The following is a 26044-nucleotide window of genomic DNA, read 5'->3' as shown; positions in this document are numbered from 1 at the left end:
AGTTTGATATTTTGTATTGAATTAAATTAAATTTAAAAAAGTTTTAAATGTGACATAAATCAAATACATTTTGGGGCCACTTTACACTCAAATACAATATAAAAAATAGATAAAAAGGCTAATCTAATATAAGGATAAAAGCCAGGGGAAGCAATAATGCAGCAGGAAATATGCAGTAATGCAAACTCACCACTAGGGTCCACTGGACTGTTTTTATCTATGGCTTGATAGATTCCAATTTCTGACAGAGTGGGATCTGGACGCTTTGTGGAAGATTTCTAAAAACAACCAATGAAAGCATGTTATATTTTGTCTGCTTTATTTCTGGGAATATGCTACATAATGTAATGTTTTAGGTTTCTAAAACAAAAATGTTTCTGCAAATGTCATGAAAAGAAGCCAAGGCAACGGGTTGAATCACTTACCACGCTAACTTGAGTCAAAGCCTCAGCCAGGAGCTTCTGGTTGATTCCGCAAAGGTTGGCAACCTTGGACTGGCATTTATGATGAACGTTCATACTACATTCTGCACAGAGAGAGTTAGTTGCATTAGATATTAACAGAGACGAAAAAAGACACTGAGAAAAACAGATGAAAGGCAACCATCAATAAAACAACACCTTCCATACCTTCACACTTGAGGCCTTGTTTGACCATTCCCCACAGCAAACTCCCACAGTGGTCACAGAAGGTCGGGCTCATGTAGTTATGGCTCTTGAAGCGATGTGGCATGTCAATCTTAAAGCGCTCCTTCTGAAACTGCAGATGTACAAAGAGTCCATCAGCACCAGACTGAATCTAAATGCCTGTGGGCACAGATCGCTTTCCAGGAGAGCTCCTTCCTAGCCTCATGGACCCCGCTACTGTAATCAGAGGCTCTCAACCTAATTTTTGGTTTCTCCATGCCAAGATGTTGAGCACTGACATTGGATGTAAGAACCCAAAATGGCCTGTGGTTAGTTTAGTTACCCCGACAGACGTATTTTCAACACGGCTGCTCTACTTTTATAAATGCCACGGCCTTCTATTGATTACTGACAGACTCTGATCCTTGCTCTGTTCGCTATTGGTATTGGAAACAGAAGGACCAGCCCTTTGGAACTACAAGTGAATGTTCCATTCTTGAGGAAAAAAGCTTTTTTTCCCCATCCAAAATGGTTAAGGCAGGCATCAGAAAGATGCATGTAATAGCATATTAATGTATTTAGATACTTTGTCATGACATTTACTGTCATAAAATAATCGTATCAAACTTTTTTACGATAGAAATAAGAATATTATAAAAGATTACATTATCTATGCAAGCATAAATTAAACACTGAAGCACAGTAAAATTTATAATGAATATGTTATATGGTGAATATATTTAGCAAAAAAAGTTAATATTTCTAGCTGACTAATAAGTTTATAGTCACTGTATTTTTTTTTTCTAAGGTAAATTTGACATTACACTGTAAAAAGCAATTTGTTCAGTCAACTTAAAATAATTTGTTACCCCGTTGCCTTAACATTTCAAACTGCCTAAACTTTTTTTGAGTTGACTCAAAATTTTAAGTTTTACTAAATGACAACTTAGATATTTAAGTTGATTCAACTTAAAATTTTAAGGCAGCCGGGTAACAAACACCACTTTTAAGTTTAACAAACCAAATTTGTTGTTTAGTCAACTTGAATATCTAAGTTGTCACTTAGTACAACTTAACATTTCACGTTGACTAAACTTATTTGAGTTGACTGAACTTAAAATTATAAGGCAGCAGTGTAATTATTTTAAGCTGACTCAATTCTTTTTTTTTTTTTGCACGTGCACGTGACAATGTTTACAAGCTGTTATACTGACGTCTTTGTGCAGATAAAACACTGATTGAGCCATTATATGAGGCAGGATACAGATTCGCTAAGTTGTACTCTTTCTTTCAACACACCTTCAGATGTTAATTCATATTTATTTTGTGCTATAAATGGTATTAAAGCAGAGGAAACTGAGGCACCACATTAAATGGTGCCAAAACAGCATTGTTTGAATACTGTAACAGAATAGACAGAATTTAAAATCTGAGGCTTTGCTTCATATCAAAAGTAACAAAGCACAAAGCTTATTATGATTTATTGGATGGGAGATGTGCTACAACGTTTAGTTTGTAAACAGAAACCAGGCTACATTAATCGATTCTTGGGATTTAAGAATTGGTATTCTTTTGTAAAAATGAAAATTGATTTAATTGAAAATTGGTTTCAAATCCCTTAACAATAGGCGGCCACCCTATAGAACTGCTTCGAATCTTCTTATAGTCACAGATCCCTTATTGAAGACCCAAATCAAGTGCATTTCTGTGTTGGAGGTTTAGGAGGTTCTTACCACTGTATCTCGACTGTTGGTTGCTGTTCCTGTGCATCTCCCAATGATCTTATCAATGCACTTCTTGTGAATGGCCGCATTGCATTCTGGAAAAGAGGGGGCAGTAAGGTGTAATGTGCGCAAATTACCTTAATAGCACTAAATATCTTATTATGAACAGATTTCAAAAGAGCCCATTATGTTCCACAGAGAAGGGTCATTTACATCCCACAGAAAAATCAGGTCAAAACATAATATTAAATAACTAATTTGTTGTTCAAGGAACAAATCAACTAACATGTATAATGTGTTCTCTTACTGAGAACCAGACGGGAGTGTCTACAATAGCTGTGAAGATACTTACGCCTACATTTGTAGCCCTGCTTGTTGAGACCCCTGGAATGCAAAAAGAGTGTGTTGGAGTATGATATTTGTACACAGTGGGTGATAATGAACTGTTAGTACACAAATGATATACATCTCAAAATCTTATTAGGGAGACTTTAGAGCACTGATTCTCTTCAACACATACATTCATATACTGTACACAGCGTGAACAAAGCAGTAAAGCACAGCAATCTGTCTCACACAGCACAGGAAGGAGACAGCCCGAGGGACTCTGCTGAGGCGGCTGAAATATCAGAGGAAAGTCCAAGTGCGCTTGCGCACACAAACACAGATGCTATCCAATACTATGACTTACAATCACACACACACACACACACACACACACACACACACACACACACACACACACACACACACACACACTAAGATTATTGCTGCCAGACTCTTTTGGTTGCTTAAGATTTCTTTCAGCTATGCCTATGTGAGATGCAATTTTGAAGCATTTCAGATATCTGATAGTGATGAACTAATATTTTCTTGCATCCAATGTTAGTCATGTAGATACTGGCTATTTATGATGCATTTTTTCATACAAAGTGACTGATCTCACTGGATCCTGTCTCTCTGGACTAACCTGTTATAGTACTCCAATTATGGACTATGTGTCATTTTGACTGAGAAGTTCCTTGCTTAAGGGCACATCAGAGCTGCAATGTAATTTGAGTAATTCTTCAGTTTCTAGGTCATTCCAATTTTATTGAACCTACAACCTTTGCTTTCACAGCCTAGATCCCAAACCATCATGCTACCACCATCTATTAACCAGCACTGCTGTGGCTAACACTTGGAGTTAGGGATTTAAACAAGCTATCCCAAATTAAATTAGTATGAATCTAACCTGTATCCTGTATTGTTTTTGTGTAGAAATAACACCTCAAAAATCTAAGCAATCAGATTTACAAATTTTGCATCTAGAATCTGGCAACCACCTATAACAGCCTAACATATCAGCAACAAAAAGTGACAAAGTGGAAAGTGACAAAGCACTTCTGAAGACAAAGTTTTTAATGTTGATGTGTACACATTTTTTGAATTTCCGTTTGTTTTCGTTAATTCATTTTTAAATATATACTAACCACACAAACTCCCTGCAGACCGAGCAGAAGGTAGGCTGTTTGAAAAAGGTGGCTGTGAACTCGTGGTTCTTGATAAAGTGGACTTTGGCCTGTTTGATGGCTCCTCTCCTTCTGTTTATTGTGAGCACGCCGTCTTCCTCCTTCCCAGTCACTGAGGACTTTGAATCTGCGAAGCAGGTCAAAACAGGGTCATTTGAAATAGACAATTTACTTCTCTTTACTGAATTAAAACGAATTTTGCTTGCACATTAATACAAAATTACATTACTACATGATATTTCACCTAAAATTAAATATTGCCCTTATGCTAAAAATTGACTTCACTGCCTTTAAGATACTAAGCATATTTATGTGCTGCATAATGACTGTTCTGTTTATGGTGCCTTTAGGATTTTTTTTAGATCACTATCAACTCATTTCCTGTTGAGAGTTACAGAAGTAACAAAACTAAACAAAACTCTCATGGGTTGAGATTGATGGTTTTGCCCTCTGTGTGTTACCACAGTGTATGTCTCAATATTTGACACCAATTATTAAGTTCAAAAGTCAACAATAATTGTCAAAAAGTTGACAATATCCAACATACATTCTTACAGAAAACACTGGTAATACAGTGAGATACAAAAAGCAAATCTACTATAATATTTAAAAAATAAGATGGCAGAAAGAGGACCAGCATGAAAATATGAGTAAGATGCATGAGTAAGCAAAGACAGGACAGATACCAGCTGACAGGACTAAGCTGGTATCTGAGGGCGGTGAGATAATGGAAAATAGAGATGACTGAATTTAAAGAAACAGGGGAAAACCAGAGTGGACTAAAGGGAAGCCAAAAGAGTAGACTCTACTTATAGAAATAGGCTTTCCAATTTCCATAGTTTTAAATTAAGGCTTTTAAAATATTTGCTTTTGCTAAGCAGGACAGAACTTGTATCAGAAAAAGATGACTATTGAGATGAGAGAAGATAACTATTCTTTTAGTCATCTATTAAAATAGATAAAAGCAAAAAAGGGAAAAATACTACCGTCACTACTGTTCAAAAATTTGGATTTAAGTATGTTTTTTTTTTTATTTATGATCAGGAAATATTTATGTGTCACTCTCTCTCATAGCTACACGTTGACTAGATAGGTCTCATAATTTTGAGGTAAAAGTGTGAAAAATCTGGGTTTATATCACTACCGAACACTATTTTTCTATAATTAAACACACTTTTTTAGGAGTTATTCCATAACATTTAGTTTTTATTCATGTGTAACTGTTCAGAACTCTGCTAGCTAACCATGTGCTGATTAGCATCTTTGAGCTAGGTCCAAAAGTATCTAAAATTGTCAGGAAACAGTCACGACCAAAACATTTGGTGAAGATTTGGTAGTGACATCTTTGTTTTTTGGTTGTTATTCCATACGACACATAACCAAATAAACACATAATGCTTTATTTGGTGGAAATAAACTAAATTTGACTACATTAATGCACATTTTTAGTATTTTAGTATGTGGATTAAAATTCTGTAATGTGATGTGGTCATTACCAAAACATTACTGTCCTTATTGTCAAGTCAAGTCACGACCGAAACATGGGATGTTTTGTCAAAAATAAAGTATGCTGAATTATCGACTACGATATTATGATAGTGTTTGGTTCAATGTATATTCAAGCTAATGAATCATTAAGTTTGAAATCAGTATGATCCACTTTTTGCCTTTTACAAAGTAAAATACAACAAATCTCACTTGAAATATTGTTAAAGTTGTAATTGTTATTGATTTACCTCTGAAAACATTTTAATAAAATAGAAAAATATATATATTTGGAAGAAAAAAGTAAGCAAAATCCTAATAGGTAAATATAACCCTTCTTATTAAATTATATATTACTGTGTTTCGGTAGTGACAAATTTGTGGAAAGGACAAATATTCCGAAACTTTCTGAAAATACAATATGAGAATTAACTGTACAATTACTAGAAATGTGTACCCTGAATAGTATTTGTGGATTTTTTCCCAAGACGTTTCCAACTGACTTTGAACCAATTCGGTAATACAGTACTCACCCGGGTCTGTATCCTCTACGAAGAACTGGACGGACATCATCACCTTCCCAGAAGGCTGAAGGTCGACCCAGAACTCGGCGCGACCGTTTCCTTTTTTGCAGCGCTCGGCAATGACAGACACCCCGACCGTGGCCTCTGACAGAGCCTCCTCTGCCGTTTTCATCAGGACCACCTGTATGACACGGCCCTCATAGATGTGTGCATCAAATGAGGATTTCCACGCAGGGTACATGGTGGGCTTCCTCTGGACCAGTGTCTTTCCCCGCTCTGAGTGGACAAAGAGAAGAAAAAAAGGCTAATGAAATTAGGATGCTTTCTAAATTACCTTGTTTAAGCCAAATTCTAAGGCAGCGCTGCATACTGTTTATCTTTTGTGGAGTAGACAATCTCATAAAGCAATTTTTACCTGTTTAAAAGCCTCACTGACCTGTGCTGAGTGATTCCTTCATCTTGATGGCACAGAACGGCTGCTCTGTCATAGGGGGAAGGTCTCCCAGCTGAAAATCATTGAAGGCAATCCGCAGGAACGGAGCCATGGTGAAAGATCACTTTGCCTACATACAAAAGAAAAAAAAAAACAGATGAAGTTCATAGGTTGATGGAGATCAGCAGACATCTCTCAATTAGAGAAAATGTTTTTTCCTCATAAATAGCAGAAACATCACTTTTAAGGCACAGATAAGCAGTGATAGGCAAAGAAATATAATGCATATAAAGATAAGCAAGATATGATATGTGTGATGTGGAGATCTGTGAGAATAAAAGGAATATAGGCTATACAGAGTATGTAGGCATCCTTTCTGATATACAGGGAAGAAATGATGAAATGTATGTATATGTATATTTCGTAATTCTGAATTGTTATGCTGAGACTATGGCCTTGTAATTAAAAAAAATCTCTCTTCTGCTTAACAAGGGTGCATATATTTGACTAAAAATACAGTAAAAACAGGAATATTGTGAAATATTAATATACTTTAAAATAACTGTTTTCTCTTTGAATATTTTTTTAAATGTACAACAACTTTCAAGAACTATTCATAAAACCCTCAAGATTTGCTAAAGTTTCAGGATTATTGCTTCAACTTCCTATTGTGAAAAGCCAATACTTGCAAAACTATGAAATCTTCTTTTTTCATAGATTTGCTTACATCACTTTCACTGCTCCTGACAAGCTAGTTTTATTTTCCTTAAACAGGCACAAGAGTAGAGTAAAAGCTAACTAATGTGTTATTTGTCATTGCCAAATCATTTTCCAATCCCACCCCTCAGGTAGAACCAGATTCCTGCTGGAATTACTGCAAACACAAAGGCTTACAGAGCTTTGACAGGATTCTGGTGCACAATTGGCCAACTGCAGACCTTTACTTGGTTTCAGAGCTTAATCACTGGGATTAAAACTTTAGGTACACACGGCACACACATACACGATGGAAAATGTAATGAAAAAAGCCATTAACTGTTGTGCAGTTATAGTGAATATGTCTGTATATAGCAGTTAATTTAAGGAAAGCCATTAGTTGAGAAATTTTTGAAATAGTTTTAAATAATTTCTGCAGAAATAACAAGATCAAAATGGACTTGCAAAATTGTTGGTTATCAAACAGGTTTCCTCAGCAAGCTACTTGGTCAGACAATCAGATAGCTCATACCATTGGCTGAATCAGTGGCCGTTTCTCAATATGCGCTCTTATGCGATCTTGCGTCCTTGTGTTCTCGCTCTATGTCATCATTAACCGTCGAAGTTCGATTCCAATACTCAAGAATGCAAGTGCAGAGGACACATGAAAGTGCCTGGATGTGTTCTTGAAATCAAGGATGCATCGAATACAGACTTGAGAGAATCTAACTGTTAGAAATCGTATGGAAGCCTGTATGCCTGTAAGCTTTAAGTGTTATGGTATTCGTTTGTGATGTTATTGTACTTTGCCTGCCGCTGTCTCACTTCTCATAACCTGCTGAAACTGTCAGTTGGGCAGCAAGATCACAGTGCATCTCAATTCTAACAAAGACACGTTCTTTGTTCTCGCATCCTTCCAAGTTCGTTCTTTCAAGGAAGCCTGGCAAAACCGGTTCTCCACGAGAACACAAGGTTTTCTCAGAACCCTACTTATCTGTCATTGGTCAGAAAAAGAGATATCTCCACCCCAAACTTAAACCATTGGCTAAATTAGTGTTGCTGTTGTCGGGCAATGCTCAAACAAACAAATCAATATTTTGAAAGCACCACAGAGCCGCAGCGTTTATTCTTTTAAGAAAATCAACCAACAAATGGCTTATTCATTTTGTAGTCGCACATTAAGTGCTTTAACAATGAAAAAATAGCACATTGTTTAATCTGTCACAATATTCATTTAAGAAAAGCTGTTAGCTGAGGCAAACTTTTAACCTTGCAAAATAGACTTGCAAAAATGTTTGTTATCAAACAGGTTTCCTTAGCACTCTACTCATCTGTCATTGGTCAGACAAACAGATAGCTCTGCCCCAAACTCAAACCATTGACTGAATCAGTGTTGCTGTTGTCGGGCAATGCTCAAACAAACAGATCAAGGTTTTGAAAGCACCACAGATCCACAGCATTTATACTTTTCAGGAAAGTCATGTACAAATGGCTTATTCATGCTGTAGTTGCATAAGCGCTTTGACACTGAAAAAAGCAGCACACTTTAATACTAAAACACTGATAAAGCAGCTTACAACATCTTTATCTCTGCCTCATGACTGATCACAGAAAGACAAAATGTAGAGCAGGTGAAGTGGGACCATTTGTGACACCACCCATGATGGAGTACTGAGAGACTAATCGAGATGTATCCATTTGCTATTCTGCCACAGTTTAGGCCAGCGGCTCCACACCAACAAAGTGTTAAAACCACTCAGTGACAATGACGCAAGTCTGTGTATGTAACATCATAAAATGATAAAAGACATTGTATGTAGCCATCTCAGTCAAACATGAATGATCAAGAATACATAGTTATGCCACAAACCCGAAACTGCATGCCCTAAAATTGTAATAAAAATGGATGGTTTTAAACTAATCTGTGTTAAACACAATATTAAATACTGATACTGTCACACCCCCAGACTTTCATGTTGGTTTCTCCCATTTTCCCCCGCAGTTCTGAGTGTTTTGGTTTCTCCCTCATTGTTGTCACCTGGATGTTTGTAATCAGTCTGTCTATTTAAGGTGTGTGTTTTCCCCTGCATTCTGTCGGTCTTTAATGTTACAACTCTGTGTTCCTGTGTCTGCCTGTCTCCCGTTGGATTTATTAAATACTTAATTTTTTCTAAGTCGTTGTTCGTGTGTTCCTGCATGAAGCGTGACAGAAAGACCGACCAATACAGTTATTTTTGTGTGTTCACCTCCGTTTTGTTTCCCGTTCGTTTTTTCCAGTCTTTTGTTTCCGTCGTGTGTTTTCTATGGATCCCCTACTCCGTCCGGAATTGATCCTTCTTCGCCTGAAGCAAGGGGAATTACCGCTCGAGGGCTACACGTTGATGTTCCAGCTCGTAGCTCATACCACCAGCTACCCGGACGAAGCGCTCTGTGCGTTCTATTACGCAAGCCTCAACGCGTCATGCACAGCGCCGTCGTCCGAGGACGGCCCTCGAGCGGACTTCGCCGCGTTTGTGGAGTGGACACTGGCGAGAAACAAACCCTCATTTCCCACCCGCTCCCAGGAGAACCTAGTCAGTGTCACTCCAGACCCAGGGCCCAGCCAGCCACCCCGACTCACGGATTACGAGCCTGAGCCCTTCGTAGACGGGAAGCCCAAGCCCAGAGCAACAGAAGTATGGAGCGCCAACGGGGTCATAACTTCCGACCAGGTGCGAGAGCCGGCCACTACATCTGCGACAGTGGAGTGCTTCGTGGAGCAAGAGAGGGCGGTAGAGAGCCCTGCCCACTGCACCACCACTGGGGGAGAGCATGAGCACAACTCTGGGGACTTAATAGACTTTGTCACGGAAATATCTGTCTGCCTGGATTTCCCACCCACTCTCCCTCTTCTGTCTGTGCCTGAATCTCCGCTGGTTCCTTCCAGCCATCCTGTATCTCCGCTGGTTGGATTTAGATCATTGCTAAAGGATGTGACAGAGCCTTGCTCCACAAATTATATAATACCCAGCCTTCCAGAATCCCTGCTGTCTTCTGTCTGTCCCCTTGCTCACCCTCAGCCCACCGTCTGTGCGGTGGGTTCGCCGCGGGTCTGCCAGTCTCCATCGGTGTCATGGCTGGAGGATCCCTCACCATCACCTCCAGCCTCAGAGTCCTGGACTCCGCCTCGGCCCTCCGACCCTGCGGCTCCACCCCGGCTCTCTGCTCCCTCATCTCCACTGTCGCCCGTCGGTCCACCAGCTCCACCGGGCTCCATCGTCCCTCCGGCTCCGCCCTGGTCAGTCGTCGCCCCACCTTCGCCTCTGGACTTTACTCCTCCGGCTGTGCCTCGTTGCTCTGTCCCACCGGCTCTGTGGACCTCCTCCCTCCCGCGGGCACAGCCTCGGCCCTCTGTCGCTCCGATTCCGCCGCGGACCTCCGGATCTCCATCTCCGCCTTGGTCGCCAGAGCCTTGGGTTCCGCCTTGGCCCTCCGGATCCGCGGTGTCGCCCAAGATCATCGGCTTTCCGTCTCCGCCTCGGGCTTTCCCACCACCTGCTCCACCTCCGTCGGTCGGCCCCATGGAGTCGTCAGCCCTTTCTCCACCATGGCTCCTCCCTCCATCGGCTCCACCGTGGGATTCCATCATGGCTGAGTTCTGGGTCTCACCTGGCTCCTCCTGCTCCAGCCCCCTCCGTCATCACCTCCATGGATTGTTCCGTCACCATTCTGGACTCCATCTCTTGCCCTCCTCCGGGGAGTCCGTCCTCCGCCGAAACCCCCTCCTAAGACTGTTTCCTGTTTGTCGGCGCGAGGACACGCCTTCCGGGAGGGGGAGGTAATGTCACACCCCCGGACTTTCATGTTGGTTTCTCCCATTTTCCCCCGCAGTTCTGAGTGTTTTGGTTTCTCCCTCATTGTTGTCACCTGGATGTTTGTAATCAGTCTGTCTATTTAAGGTGTGTGTTTTCCCCTGCATTCTGTCGGTCTTTAATGTTACAACTCTGTGTTCCTGTGTCTGCCTGTCTCCCGTTGGATTTATTAAATACTATTTTTTTCTACGTCGTTGTTCGTGTGTTTCTGCCTGAAGCGTGACAGATACAGAGTAGATTTAGATCATTGCTAAAGGTTGTGACAGAGCCTTGCTCTACAAATTATATAATACTCCATGAATTATATCATCATAAAATGGTAAATTGAGATAATTGGAACCAGCTTTAAAAGCTCCCACACAAACTCAAAGAGAAAAAAATCTGGCGATATTTGTTTTTATGTTCTCTGTTTTACATGGTGATTACGTGTTGTATTTTCAAACATGTACATCTATACTAGAGAGAGTGTGGAAGATTAAGGATAATCTGGGACCACACACACATAATATGACTAAAAAATGCATTAATATCAACTAATGAAACACTTACTCAGTCAAACATAAACCTCTTACACTCAAATGCATATGACTGCAGAAAAAATTTTTCCCTGGAGAGAGTGGAAAAAATGAGCCCATGCAGCAAGGGAGGGGATGGAGAGAAAATGAGGAAAAAGTAGAAAGGGGGAGGGAAGAAAGAAAGCATTGAGCAGCATACTGGAAGTTCAACGTTCTTGCTAAAAAATCCAGACTGTTAGGCTATTCAAATACATGACTGACAGCCGTACTAATGCAGTGCATTCATCATGTTACAAATCATGTTTTAAGTACACAGAAAACACGTCATTACTAGAAGGTTTCGTCATCTATATTAATATGAAATGAATAAGTGTGTCCGTCTCAACAGACTGTGTCTGTGTCTGTGTGTGTGTGTGTGTGTGTGTGTGTGTGTGTGTGTGTGTGTGTATGTGTGAGTCTTTTCAGTAGCCTCAGTTCCCTCAGCAGCTCATTAATCTGTCAAGAGAGGTCACCTCCCTCACACCCAGACCGGTTGCTGCTTAATTAACACACATCCCTCTGGTATGCCTATGTAGACGTGTGGTAATGTGTGCATGGCACTACATTTAACTCTTTTGATGTTACAGCAAATGACATAAATGTGTGTGATTAAAGTAGAAGGATAAGGAACAGACAGATACTCACTCACCATTATCTTAAGGAACACAAAAATGAAGACCAACGCAACTGATCAAACTCACAGATGCCATTATGTTATTACCACACATGCTGTTGATGTTATAGAGCCAATGAGTTAATGAGTTAACTTGGATTAACTACGATTTCCCTCCAAACGATAAACAAAGTGTGCCATTTTGTATTCATCTGTACTTTTTGTAAAATTAAGGTTTTTGAGGAAAAAATTTCAGGATTTTCTCCATATAGTGGACCTCAATGGTTGATCAATGGGTTGAAGGTCCAAATTGCAGTTTCAATGCAGCTTCAAAGGGTTCTTCATGATCCCAGGAGAGGAAGAAGGGTCTTATCTAGCGAAACGCAGACATTTTCGAAAAAAAAATACAAAAAAATGTTTTAACCACAAATGCTCGTCTTGCACTAGCTTTGTAAACACTGCGTCGGCACTTCTGCCTATGTCAAGCGTGACCTTTCCATCATCACGTGAGTCGTGGACACAGAGCTAGTGCAAGACAAGCATTTGTGGATAAAAAGTATATAAATATTGTATTTTTGTAAAATTGTAAATTGTATTTTTTTTAGACAATGACAAATCGTTTGGCTAGATCGGCTGGGATTGTGTAGAGCCCTTTGAAGCTGCGCTGAAACTGCAATTTGGACCTTCAACCTGTCTCCTATTGAAGTCCACTATATAGAGAAAAATCCTGGAATATTTTCCTCAAAAATCTTCTTTTCGACTGATAAAAAAAAAGACATGAACATCTTGGATGACATGTGGGTGAGTAAATTATCAGAAAAAATATTCATTCATGGCTGAACTAATCCTTGGAGGCAATTTCAGCGGCTATCAAACAGATGCTCTCCATGTTTTGTATGATTGGTCGTTCACTGCTCGTCACATTTTCAGGTGTATATACTTAATAGTTATGCTGCGTTCCAGGCAGGTTTTTGAGCCCGTAAATCACGACTTCAAACCACGACTCACGACTTTGTAGCGTTCCAGGTAAGTCACGCCAAACTGCCTGAGCGCTTTTATTATTTTTATATTATTATTAATTTGATTGCAACGTTATATTGTCGTAAAGTCTATTCCACCGTGTACCACTTGCATAAACACCGCACCCGTAGGGGCTGATGTTGTTTCGCGGGCTATGTTACGTCAGAGCTCATAACTGGGAGTACATCGATCTAGTACGAGTTCACGAGTGGGAAGTCACGGGTTTGACTGCCTTTCCGGTGCACTTTCACAGGTAGAAGGTTGGAAAAACACGGGTAACGGGTTGCCTGGAACGCGGCATTAGTCATGTTAATAGTGACCTCTGTGAACTCTGTGAAACCGCTGAGTCAACTCTATCAACTCAACCAATTCAGAGTTTTTTCAACCAGCTTTGTGTAACAGGCTTCAGACTAGTCCAACCCAGCAACACTGGTTCAACCAATGGTGTAGATTTGGGGCGGGACTTTTTGTTGGGCATCCAATAGCACACCAAAGAAGAGTATGAGGAAACTCATATTAATACAAAGTTACACTTATATTTTTGATTCCTTCTCTCACACGTTATAAACTTTTATAACTTCATGGTTATGTATTCATTGAGATACAGGTAAACAATATTGGGCTTTCATTTGAGACTGTTACTGATTTCACTTTTATGATTTTTAATCATTCACTGATTTCACTGCTTTAAAAATTCACATCGACTGAAACCATGAATCATCTACAGTTCCTCGCGCTATTGTTTTTGACCTTTCACTGGTTTGATCTATTCTGTTTTTCTTTCTGTGTGATATTAGTCTCAGCTTACACAGGCTGTGTCTGTTCTGGATATCGCACTCTGTGGCGGGTGTTTGTGTTCAAGTAATTGGTGAGAATTACAGTGCGTAGTGGTGGCCTTGTACAAAAGACTCGCTCTGTTCGCTATCCTGCACCAGACAGCTGCTGTGCTCGCCTTTTTTCTGAACTTCCTACACAGTCTCCAAACCGCTCTCACTCAATACTGGGCTGGAAACATGCACATATATTTCAGATGATCTCATTATAAAACAGATCAAATGGAGACCAGGTTGAAACTTATGAATAGTCTTGAAGAATAACACATTTCTGAACATGAAACTTAAATCTGAAACATAAAAGTAACAATAAATTAGCTGTTTATACTATAGTGTGTAAAAAAGTGGGTACGCAGCTGCTTTTTCCTAAAAAAGACACTGTTGTAGATTTAGAAAGTGCTTTGCACTGCATTTTTCATCACTATGGTCTCCATTTCATGCTATTGTACTCTCCTGCATAATAGGCGTTATAAGGGTAGACTGTCACTTTAAGTACAGAACAAAGCAAATAAACAGGTTATGTCAGAAAATGAGGCTGTTAATGCTGTGCTTTTGAATGAATGAATGTATGGGGAATGAAATGAGCCACAAGTACATGTTCAGAAAGAATGTGAACATGGTGCAGAGGACCTAAAAGTTTATAAGAAGACAGTCACGGTTCAGAGAACATGGGGAAACCTGTTAGTGCGGATGGTGTGGTTGCATTTTTCTATAATCACTTTCGTGAATGTATATGTATTCATGGAATCACACACAAACAGCTGAGTTCACACTCAGAGTTTAAGGAACCAAGCTGCTGTTTGTACTTTGCTAACATGAAGCAAAATAATCCCCCAGCCTCCCAAAATCCCCCTCGGTGCATAGCAGCCTTCATAATACAGTTAAGCAATGTAAAATCCTCAGTTTGAAGTCAATAAAAAAAAACAGCGTTTGCAATCCATTTTACTTTCGTAGTGTGGCACGTTAATATGGAACAGGATATGCAAGAAAAAAAGGGACAGACTTGTTTGATACATTTTTTTGGATCGTAAAAAGTGATTCTTTTATAACAGGTGACTGAAAGGGAGAGCTAAAAAAAAATAATAAAACTGGCTTCAACAAAAAACAATAGATTACATATAATAGATGACATTTCTTAAAAACAAGATACATTTTTTATTATCATTATCAATGTTAAACATGTTTAATGCTTTATTTAATAAACCAAATAAATCATAATAATGAGCCTTTAATTGCCTACATAGCCTAATAAGCACTCAAGCACATGCAAAAAAAAAAAGCTTGCCAGTGCACCGGCAGATATAATAATTATGAATGTGTCAGAGTAAAACTGCATTACGGTTTTAATAATTTATTGCTAAATTAGTCCTTTCTTTGTTATCGGCTTGGGAGATGAAATCGGTGACAGTGACAATAGTGGATGCGCATTTATGCATGTTTCAAACGAATTACATAATCTGAGAATATTTGCTTTCCATCTGAATTGGTTCATTTAAAAGGAACTGGTTCATTTCATGGAGTTTCGAAGTTTTGCGCTCAAGTTCACAGAGACCAAGACAGCAGAAAGCGCATCCTGTTTGCTTTCATTATTTTACAAAAGCGCAACGTTTTGGTGTTAATGTGAGCACACACAAATAAATGTAGAGTCTTTACAGATTCAAAAGATGTATTACTTTTATCTGTATGACCAGAAATTGAGTATTTTAAGAGCAAGTGACCGAAATGGCGCCTCCATCTGTTATGCAGTAGGCACGCTACTGTTCATCTTCCACACTCCACGCACACACTTGAATAGCACACATTTTTCTAGTTAACATTAGATTGTAAAGTTGCTACTACGTATCTTTCAGATCAAAAGCCATATTTGGAGTCGATGAACGATAGGCAAGGCAAGGCAAGGCAAGTTTATTTATATAGCACATTTCATATACAATGGTAATTCAAAGTGCTGTACAGTCGTGGCCAAAAGTTTTGAGAATGACACAAATATTAGTTTTCACAAAGTTTGCTGCTCAACCGCTTTTAGATCTTTGTTTCAGTTGTTTCTGTGATGTACTGAAATATAATTGCAAGCACTTCATACGTTTCAAAGGCTTTTATCGACAATTACATGACATTTATGCAAAGAGTCAGTATTTGCAGTGTTGGCCCTTCTTTTTCAGGACCTCTGCAATTCGACTGGGCATGCTCTCAATCAACTTCTGGGCCAAATCCTGACTGATAGCAACCCATTCTTTCATAATCACTTCTTGGAGTTTGTCAGAATTAGTGGGTTTTTGTTTGTCCACCCGCCTCTTGAGGATTGACCACAAGTTTTAAGATCTGGGGAGTTTCCAGGCCTTGGACTCAAAATGTCAACAATTTGGTCCCCGAGCCACTTAGTTATCACTTTTGCCTTATGGCACGGTGCTCCATCGTGCTGGAAAATGCATTGTTCTTCACCAAACTGCTGTTGGATTGTTGGTAGAAGTTGCTGTTGGAGGGTGTTTTTGGTACCATTCTTTATTCATGGCTGTGTTTTTGGGCAAAATTGTGAGTGAGCCCACTCCCTTGGATGAGAAGCAACCCCACACATGAATGGTCTCAGGATGCTTTGCTGTTGGCATGACACAGGACTGATGGTAGCGCTCACCTTTTCTTCTCCGGACAAGCCTTTTTCCAGATGCCCCAAACAATCGGAGAGGCTTCATCCGAGAATATGACTTTGCCCCAGTCCTCAGCAGTCCATTCGCCATACTTTTTGCAGAAGATCAATCTGTCCCTGATGTTTTTTTTGGAGAGAAGTGGCTTATTTGCTGCCCTTCTTGACACCAGGCCATCTTCCAAAAGTCTTGTCCTCACTGTACGTTCAGATGCGCTCACACCTGCCTGCTGCCATTCCTGAGCAAGCTCTGCACTGGTGGCACTCCGATCCCGCAGCTGAATCCTCTTTAGGAGACGATCGTGGCGCTTGCTGGACTTTCTTGGATGCCCTGAAGCCTTCTTAACAATGCAGTGGAAAGTTTTTTTTTTTTTTTTGTATTAGCACATTTGGTGTTTGGATGTCCTGCTCGACGTACTGTATTACCATATAGACCAGCCATTAATGATCTGTTAGTCATGGACTGCGTGACTTCACCACTTCCTGTGAAATACTTCTCTGTGACTAAGTGACTAATAAAAATTTGGTCGACCAAGCCCCTTCTAGTCGACTAACGTTATTTAACATTTGTGGAAACTGTGATATGTTTTTTTTAAGATTCTTTGATGAACAGATTGATTAAAAGAAAAGTTAAAGTCTTTCTCTTTCTTTTAAAATGTATTCTGATTTAACCTGTGATTAGTAGCATATTTTCAAGATAATCATATTTAGCTAGAAAAAGGGCATCGTTTTATCTTATCCACCTAATCAGTGTTAAAATATGTGACCTTGATTTAAGAAAGACAAGTATTTTCTTTGGACTGCATCAATGAAACATCCACAATAAGACAAAGAACGTCCATTAAAGAATAAGTTCACTTCCAGAATTAAAATTTCCAATAATTTACTCACACCCATGTCATCCAAGATGTTCATGTCTTTCCAGGATTTTTCTCTAAATAGTGGACTTAATGGGAGCCAATAGGCTGAAGGTCCAAAATGCAGTTTTAATGCAGCTTCAAAGGGCTCTACACGATCCCATTTGACTTTCTTTGCACATTGGCTTTGTAAACACGTAGTACCTCCGCCTACGTCATGAGTTACCTTTCCGACGTGATTATGTAATGCTTTATGTCCAGCTAGTGCAAGACGAGAATTTGTGGTTAAAAAGTATATCCATTTTTTTTTTTTTTTTGTAAAGAAAATGACTAATTGTTTCGCTAGATAAGAAACTGCAGTTTGGCCCTTCAACATGTTAGTTCCCACTGAAGTCCACTAAATGAAGAAAAATCCTGGAATGTTTTTCTCAATAAGCTTAATTTCTTTTGGACTGAAGAAAGTAAGATATTAACATCTTGGATGATTAAATCTGGTAAACGGAAACTCAAATGTGCATGCTTGACGTGAGAATCAATGATCATTGTTTTCACGCATCAAGCCTACACATTTCCACTTCCACAGTTATGACTTTCATCAGGTAAATGTCTGGCTTCAGAAGTTCACCATCAAAGCTGAGAAAGCATATTGCGGTAGCAAAGTTGCATTTTCCCCCTAAAAAGTGTATTTATTATTAGTTCGGTTAGAGCCATAAGCTGTGTAATATATTAGCTGAATGCACAAAATTGAGCGCAAATCAAATCAATGATGAGAATTTAAATACAATTTATATTTTTGTAGGAATGATTTTTTTAATTAAATGTTACAAATTTCCAAAAAACTGTTTACATAAACATTGTATGTTAAATTGATTTTAATTCTTGCTTAGTGATGTTCTTACCAGGTAGTGGATAAGTTGTATTTACAATATATCATTATATGACACATTGACTAGGAATTAGGACTGTCCATAAATATTTTTTTAATCTTATTAATTACACGATTTTCTCATTAATTAATCCAACTAGTCACAAATAATTATTTATCAATATTTGCTGAGAAAAAAAAGTCTCAATGCCTCAAATAAACAATTAAAAGATTAATTATCATTTTAGACAGTGACATTCACTAGACAACCCAAAAAAAAGTGGCCTTTCGAAATGATAATGTTGTATGTTTTAATTCTCATTAATTTAAAACATTCTTGTATTCTGTTTGGAATATGTTTCTAGCCTCTGTATCACATCTTGCGCTTTAAAGGGATAGTCCATCCAAAAATTAAAATTCCCACTCATTTACTGACCCTCATGTCGTGCTAGATGTTTATGACTTTCTTTCTTCGGATGAACACAAGCAAAAATTTTTAGATCTTATGAAGCAAGGGGACCACTTCAGAAACCACACAAATTGAACACGGCAGTCAAGATTAAAATATTAGTATTGGCCATAGTTTCACTTAAACGTAATTGTTGTTGTTGCACTAGATATACGTGTTTGACCTGTGCCACTGCATTTATTTCGTTCTCTCCCTCTGTCAGAAAAAAAAGTACTTCTACTTTTTAAATACTTTAGTACAATTTAATGTTGTACTTTTTTACTTTTACTCAAGTATGTTTTTGGCCAGATACTTGTACTTTTAATTGAGTACAATTTTCACTGAGTATCTGTACTTTCACTTAAATAAAATTTTTGAGTACTTTTTACACCTGTGATAAACTGAATCATGTAGTGAAAGAACGCACTGTTAATGCGTTATGCATACGCGCACTAGTCTAGACACGTGCACTGCACTCTGTAGGTGTTTTGAATGATTTTTGCAAAATACTTGATAACGTCAAATCGAACATCGCTAAAACAACAATTCCGATATTACCGCTGACAATATATATCGCACACCCCTAGTTCAAAGTTAAAGGGGTCATTGGATGCCCATTTTCCACAAGTTCATATGATTCTTTAGGGTCTTAATGAAAAGTCTATAACATACTTTGCTGAAAATTCTCAATAGTAGTGTAAAAAAATACCCTTTTACCTTGCAAATGAGCTCTGCTTGCCCCGCCCCTCTTTGCCTGGGATGATGAGCCGTAATGTTTACTTTAGCCGCATTTAGCGCCGAAACTTGCCAACAAGCACATTAATAAGAAAGGCCATTTGCAAAGATGTATAAAAAAAACCTTATACTCACTTCTGCTGTGGGTGAAGCTGCATCAGGAACGATTCGCATGAACATAGACGCATATGTAGATCGGAATCGGCGCTCGTGGGAAATCGACTATCGTGGGAGCGGCCTCTGTCTATGTGCCGTCACACCAACAAGAAGCTGAGAATGACCTGATTTTAAAAAGGGGATATTACTTTTAACGATTAAAAAAATACCCCTGGGTGGATTTTTATCATTGTAGGGTGGTTGTGTACACAAACTGCCAACACACATTAATGTTCAAACAACATGTTTTCCATCCCACGACCTCTTTAAAAACTAGGGAACAACGAACAAGAACTTGTTTATCATACTGAAACTGGATAATCTAGTCTTTTCAACATACTAATAATAATGCTTTTATTTTTCTGAGCAGCAAATCAAAATATTAGAATGATTTCTGAAGGATCATGTCACACTGAAGACTGGAGTAATGATGCTAAAAACTCAGCTTTGAAATCACAAGAATAAATTACAATTTAAAATATATTTAAATAGAAAAGCTATTTTAAATTGTAAAAATATTTCAAAATTTTACTATTTTTGCTGTACTTTTGATCAAATAAATGCAGGCTTTTGACTGGTAGTATAGTGTAAAAAGCACTTAACAAAACCTGAGGTCAAAACAAAACAATCAAAACCGTTGTAAACTATTTAAACAGATAGACTATATTTCAAATAGTACACATTAGTTGAATTCTATATTATAGCACCAAGTTGTGGCGTTCCTTGGCAACCCTAAACAACATAGACGCATATGTAGATCGGAATCGGCGCTGTCCTTTTAAAAAACGAAAGTAACGTTATCCTCTGCATCTTCAGCGGGTCAGATGTTGGGAGTAAATGACCACTGCTATGTTTATTATTACATCCAACAACAGAACACCTCAATCGCTCAATCTGAGACATTCTTGTCTGCACCTGAGACGACACAATGGCGATCGGAGTCAGCTCGGTGAGGGCGGGTCTAAGGTAAGGCGCTCATGTCAATCAACTATCGTGGGAGCGGCCTCTGTCTATGTGCCGTCACACCAACAAGAAGCTGAGAATGACCTGATTTTAAAAAGGGGATATTACTTTTAACGATTAAAAAAATACCCCTGGGTGGATTTTTATCATTGTAGGGTGGTTGTGTACACAAACTGCCAACACACATTAATGTTCAAACAACATGTTTTCCATCCCACGACCTCTTTAAAAACTAGGGAACAACGAACAAGAACTTGTTTATCATACTGAAACTGGATAATCTAGTCTTTTCAGCAAATACAAATAAAAATTTGCATCCCTCGTTTTGCCGAGCAAGATCTAGAAGTAAATGTAAATATCTGCAGGTGAGTTTAATCAATTACCGACTGGTGGATACAAGAACAAAAATGTAATTGTGTGAGTGTTGCATTACACCAAGAAAAACCATTTCTTCTCTACACATGTCTCAGGGTTACTGGGTTAAAATAACACGCATCAAGGAAGCATTTGTGCGCAGAGAGAGTGACAGAGAGCGGGGAGAGAAACATGGAGAGCGAGAGATCAGTGACTTCAAGGTCAGATGAGTGCTGAGAGCCATGTGACATTCGTTTTAGTGTAGCATTGATTTCTCACCCCTCTCTTCCCTTAGGCTAAGAAACAAGAGACCCTATGCTTCTGTCTTTCTCTCGCTCTCGCCTATAACACACACACAAAAGCACACAATGGTTAGTCAAGGTTAGTGTGGAAAAGCCAATTCCTCTCTGAAACAGGGCTTACTGCGTGACTGCCAGTTTGCTTACAAATGTGTGTGTGTGATAACAGGGCTCAAATCCACTCACGGCAGTGTTTTTGGGCACACAGATATATATATTTGTGTGTATGTTGGTATGTCGACCTAAAGGTGAAGCTGAGCTTGCCTCTGTCTGTCTGTGCAATAAGAGCGGTGTCCATTTCTGCCTTGCGCACACTTCACAAAAGCTTCATTAATCCAAGACCAACAGAGAGCGGCCTGTGTGCTCGCTTCCATAAAAGTATGCAACAGACCTTTGCTGTTGCTGCGTGTTCGAAAACAGCAAGCCAAAATGAGTAATGACATGCAAAATGTACAGAAGACAAACAATACTTTTGGGTGTTGCACTTTGAGTCTCTTTACAAAACAACTTTGTGCTATATTTGTGTTTGCCAGAGGCCCTATATGAGAAAAAAAAAAAACTTGACAAAGGCGATGATAGGTTTGAAAGCTCCTAATGGTGTTTGCTTGTACGAAAGTCGTGCGTGTTACAGAAACAACACTGATGTTGACAGACGTGGTGACGGCGCACCATCATCGCTACTTTCTTCTCCCCTGCAGTTTGGTAGATAAATAATTTAGAAGAGGTGCATGTTGTTGATTAAGACCTTTACTAACATGTGCCTTCCGGCTGAGAACAATGTGTTGATTTGCTTCACTGTACAGGTTGTGGATGTACAGTAGAGGCAGATGATATACAAGCGTTCATTATACAATGAAACAAAAGAGACAAACTACTGGAGGCTTTGGTTAATGTCAAGAACAAAACACCCAGCGAGTGTGTGTGTGTGTGTGTGTGTGTGTGTGTGTGTGTGTGTGTGTGTGTGTGTGTGTGTGTGTGTGTGTGTGTGTGTGTGTGTGTGTGTGTGTGTGTGTGTGTGTGTGCGTGTGTGAAAGAGGAAAGAACAAAAAAATGGTGCAATATGGTGGCTTTCGCATGTGTGCTTGAAATAGAAAGATAAAAAATGATTAAGTCTGTGGTTGTAAGACAATGGTGCAATGCAGTGCAACCAATCTAAAAAGAGAAGCTCAGCTTCTGTGCATTTTAAGTCGGGATGCACAATATATCTACGATCAGGCTAACTTTTTTAATAATCATTAGTAGTGGGATTCTTATTTTTTTTTTTATTATCCGTATTGCTCTGAAGTTGCTTTTGAAAAATATAACTCAAAATGTTTACGCAGTGCAAACTTGTATTGTATGTATTACATACATTTTAAAAGGAAGGGTACTTCCTCTTCTTATTCTTAAAGCTATATAGCTTCTTTTTTTTATATTTGCAGCTTAATGAATGCAAAACGAATTACACTACCAGTCAAAAGTTTTTGGAGAGTAAGATTTTTAATGTTCTGCTCACCAAGCCTGCATTTATTTTATTCAAAATACAACAAAAGCAGTACCATTGTGAATTATTTTTACTATTTAAAATAACTGCTTTCTATTTTAATATAGTTTCAAATGTAATTTATTCCTGTGATCAAAGCTAAATTTTCAGCATCATTACTCCAGTCTTCAGTGTCACATGATCCTCCAGAAATCATTCTAATATGCTGATTTGCTGTTTAAGAAAGATTATTATTATCAATATTTAACAGTTAAGTACATTTTTTATTTAGCAAGGTTGCTTTAAATTGATCAAAAGTGATAATTAAGACATTTATAATGTTACAAAAGATTTCTATTTCAGATAAATGCTTTTTTCTGAAAATATTTTACTCAGCTGTTTTCAACATACTAATAATAATGCTTTTATTTTTCTGAGCAGCAAATCAAAATATTAGAATGATTTCTGAAGGATCATGTCACACTGAAGACTGGAGTAATGATGCTAAAAACTCAGCTTTGAAATCACAAGAATAAATTACAATTTAAAATATATTTAAATAGAAAAGCTATTTTAAATTGTAAAAATATTTCAAAATTTTACTATTTTTGCTGTACTTTTGATCAAATAAATGCAGGCTTTTGACTGGTAGTATAGTGTAAAAAGCACTTAACAAAACCTGAGGTCAAAACAAAACAATCAAAACCGTTGTAAACTATTTAAACAGATAGACTATATTTCAAATAGTACACATTAGTTGAATTCTATATTATAGCACCAAGTTGTGGCGTTCCTTGGCAACCCTAAACAACCTACAGCTGTGTCAACACCGGACACATGTACAGGATGCATCAAAACTAATAAAGCCGGTTTAATATCAGCCATCACATTGGCTATTGGCCATAATATATTGTTGTCTATGCCAACTTTGATACATGAAAGTTTAAGAATGAAATAAAAACAACACATGCCATTTGCAATGTATCTAACTATTCTGTAGATTTAAAAAAAACACCATAAAAAGTACAATAGCACTCAACGGCTTGCAAATGCTCCCTGCATACTAAGTATGCTTAAGTATTGGGTCACACTTTATAGGTGGTCTTAACTATTATGTACTTACATCAAAAAATAAGTACAATGTAATTCATGTGGTCATATTGCATTGCAAAACACTTTTGCTTCTATTAAAGTGGGATATAAGGTTAGGGACAGGTTTGGTGGTATGGGTAGGTTTAAGGGTGGGTTAGGGTGTGAGGGATGGGTCAACAGTGATATTTACAGAAATTAATCACAAATGCAATTACATATAGGTTTTTAAAAATATATAAGCACAATGTAAAAACAGCTATGTACACAATTGTACTAAATGATTCATTTAAATGTACATACATAGTAGTTAAGGCCACCTAATGTAAAGTGGGACCAAATATTGTGTGTTTAAATATTTATAGCACACTTTGTTTAAAAAGAAACAAAAAGGACTAAACGTGACTATCACACATAGAGGCCTACACATATTCCCTATGTTCTGTTTGTTTTGAAGGGTGGATGGAGAGACCGTGCAGGCACAGTTGTCATACTGAATGGTTTGGTAAATATTGTCATAAGTTAGTCTACACCGCAGACAATGCTTTACAATAGATGCAGCTGACTTAAAGCTACAACAAAAGGGTTTGACTTGTTTAGGAGAGCCTGATTTTGGTAGAAACACAACTTATATTGTACCACTAGCCTGTGAAACGCCTGAAGAACTTGTTAGCCATTGTGGTAACTATGGAAACAACGATTAAGACGCTTCTTAAAAGCGAATCCGGCGGAATTTATTTTTATGTAACGTTACTAGTTTTAATATCATGTTATGCGAATAAGACACTGTAGTTACGGCAAGTTAGTTTCTATCTCTATCTCTATCTCCATCTCAAAGAACTTGAAAAACAAGACCGTACAGTAGGCCAACACGTACTGTTTGTTACTTAATGTATATACGTTATAAAATGGTGTACAGTTTACAGTATGTAGGAGCTCGAGCGGGAAAGAGTTGTCAGGCTGGTCTTTCTATATGTGTTTACATAACTACGGCAGCGCATTCTATGAAACACTGTTGAGAAGTAAAAGCTGCTTCCGCGTATCTGGACAGCGTAACCAAGCCGAATAAAAAAGAAATTCATCCGAGTTTCTTTTCCTCTCCAGAACTTGATTAGGAACTCATGATATTAAACATTTACACGACTTCTTGTTCAAAAACTCGTCGCTTAGGCTGTCTCTCGTTACCAAATGACTAGAATTGTTTCCATTGAGTCCGAAATGGATTTGTTGGATATGTGTCGCTGGATGTTCGCGGCGACCGATGGACAAACATCGAAAATGCGACGAAATCTATTGGTTGTAGGCGGACAACGTGGACCTTTCATGTTATACATGTCTGTCACTTCTACGCTCACGATGGGCGGATTTATAAACGCACTAAAAGTGAAAAGTTGTAAGCACAAAACTTACCAACTTTAAAGTCCGGGAGGTTTCAGTAATTCGTCTCGTATTCTCACTGCTTCTGTGTAAGTTGAGAGCAGAATGAGAGGCTCGGCGTGTTTGAGGAAGTATTTACCCGCTCACTGTGGCTGTCTGGGGTTTGACAATACTGGAGGAGTGACTTCGGCCAGGTAGAGAGAGAGAGAGAGAGAGAGAGAGAGAGAGAGAGAGAGAGAGAGAGAGAGAGAGAGAGAGAGAGAGAGAGAGAGAGAGAGGGGGGGGGGGGGGGGGGGAGAAAACAGAGGGAGGGAGTATCTATCCATCTATCTATCTATCTATCTATACATTAATCTACTTATTCACTCTTATTGTTTAAAACCTAAGTATCTTTCTTCTGTTGAGCAGAATAGAAGATTTTTTTGGAATGTTCTATCTATCTATCTATCTATCTATCTATCTATCTATCTATCTATCTATCTATCTATCTATCTATCTATCTATCTATCTATCTAAGTTCAATAAGTAGGCCTACATTCTCTAAAGTAACTAGGTTATCAATTGTGTAATGTCTCAAGCATTGAGTTGTCAAACCCTGAGACATCTCTTTACAGATATAGATACTCCATGGTGTCATAAAGTTAAAGATTCATCAGATTTGCACAATCAAGGTCATCATTTTCTATTGGAAAACACACGCACGTGTGTGCTTCTCACTTTACCGCCCTTGGACTGGTTTATGAATTACCATTGTTGGTAGCTGACCTGGTGCTTTCATTTCCTGGAGGCAGGAGATTCCTGAAGGAAACCTTAGCTTTGGGAACTCCATTCAGTCCCGCCCCACACCTACATAAGGAGAGGGCATGGACAAAATACTTAACACACACACACACACACACACACACACATGCGCATAAGCATACACAAA

General features: G+C 38.6%; 1 protein-coding gene across 1 annotated transcript in view; it reads right to left on the bottom strand.

Moving 5' to 3' along the window:
• Nucleotides 1-25269, bottom strand: part of LOC141293469 (protein kinase C delta type-like) — a 33261-nt gene extending 7992 nt beyond the window's left edge. Inside the window, exons 1-9 of the mRNA XM_073825506.1 lie at nt 25150-25269; nt 6307-6433; nt 5880-6146; nt 3823-3988; nt 2703-2734; nt 2360-2445; nt 630-759; nt 426-526; nt 191-278 (exon numbers count right to left, since the gene is read on the bottom strand). Coding sequence (XP_073681607.1) covers nt 191-278; nt 426-526; nt 630-759; nt 2360-2445; nt 2703-2734; nt 3823-3988; nt 5880-6146; nt 6307-6415 — 979 coding nt within the window. The 5' untranslated portion in view covers nt 6416-6433; nt 25150-25269. The remainder of the gene's footprint in view (nt 1-190; nt 279-425; nt 527-629; nt 760-2359; nt 2446-2702; nt 2735-3822; nt 3989-5879; nt 6147-6306; nt 6434-25149) is intronic.
• Nucleotides 25270-26044: the final 775 nt, after the last annotated feature.

This window comes from Garra rufa, chromosome 20 (genome assembly GCF_049309525.1).
Source record: "Garra rufa chromosome 20, GarRuf1.0, whole genome shotgun sequence".
Lineage (NCBI taxonomy): Eukaryota > Metazoa > Chordata > Actinopteri > Cypriniformes > Cyprinidae > Garra > Garra rufa.
Note: the sequence above shows the minus strand (reverse complement) of the source record. Positions and strands in the feature narration are given on the sequence as shown.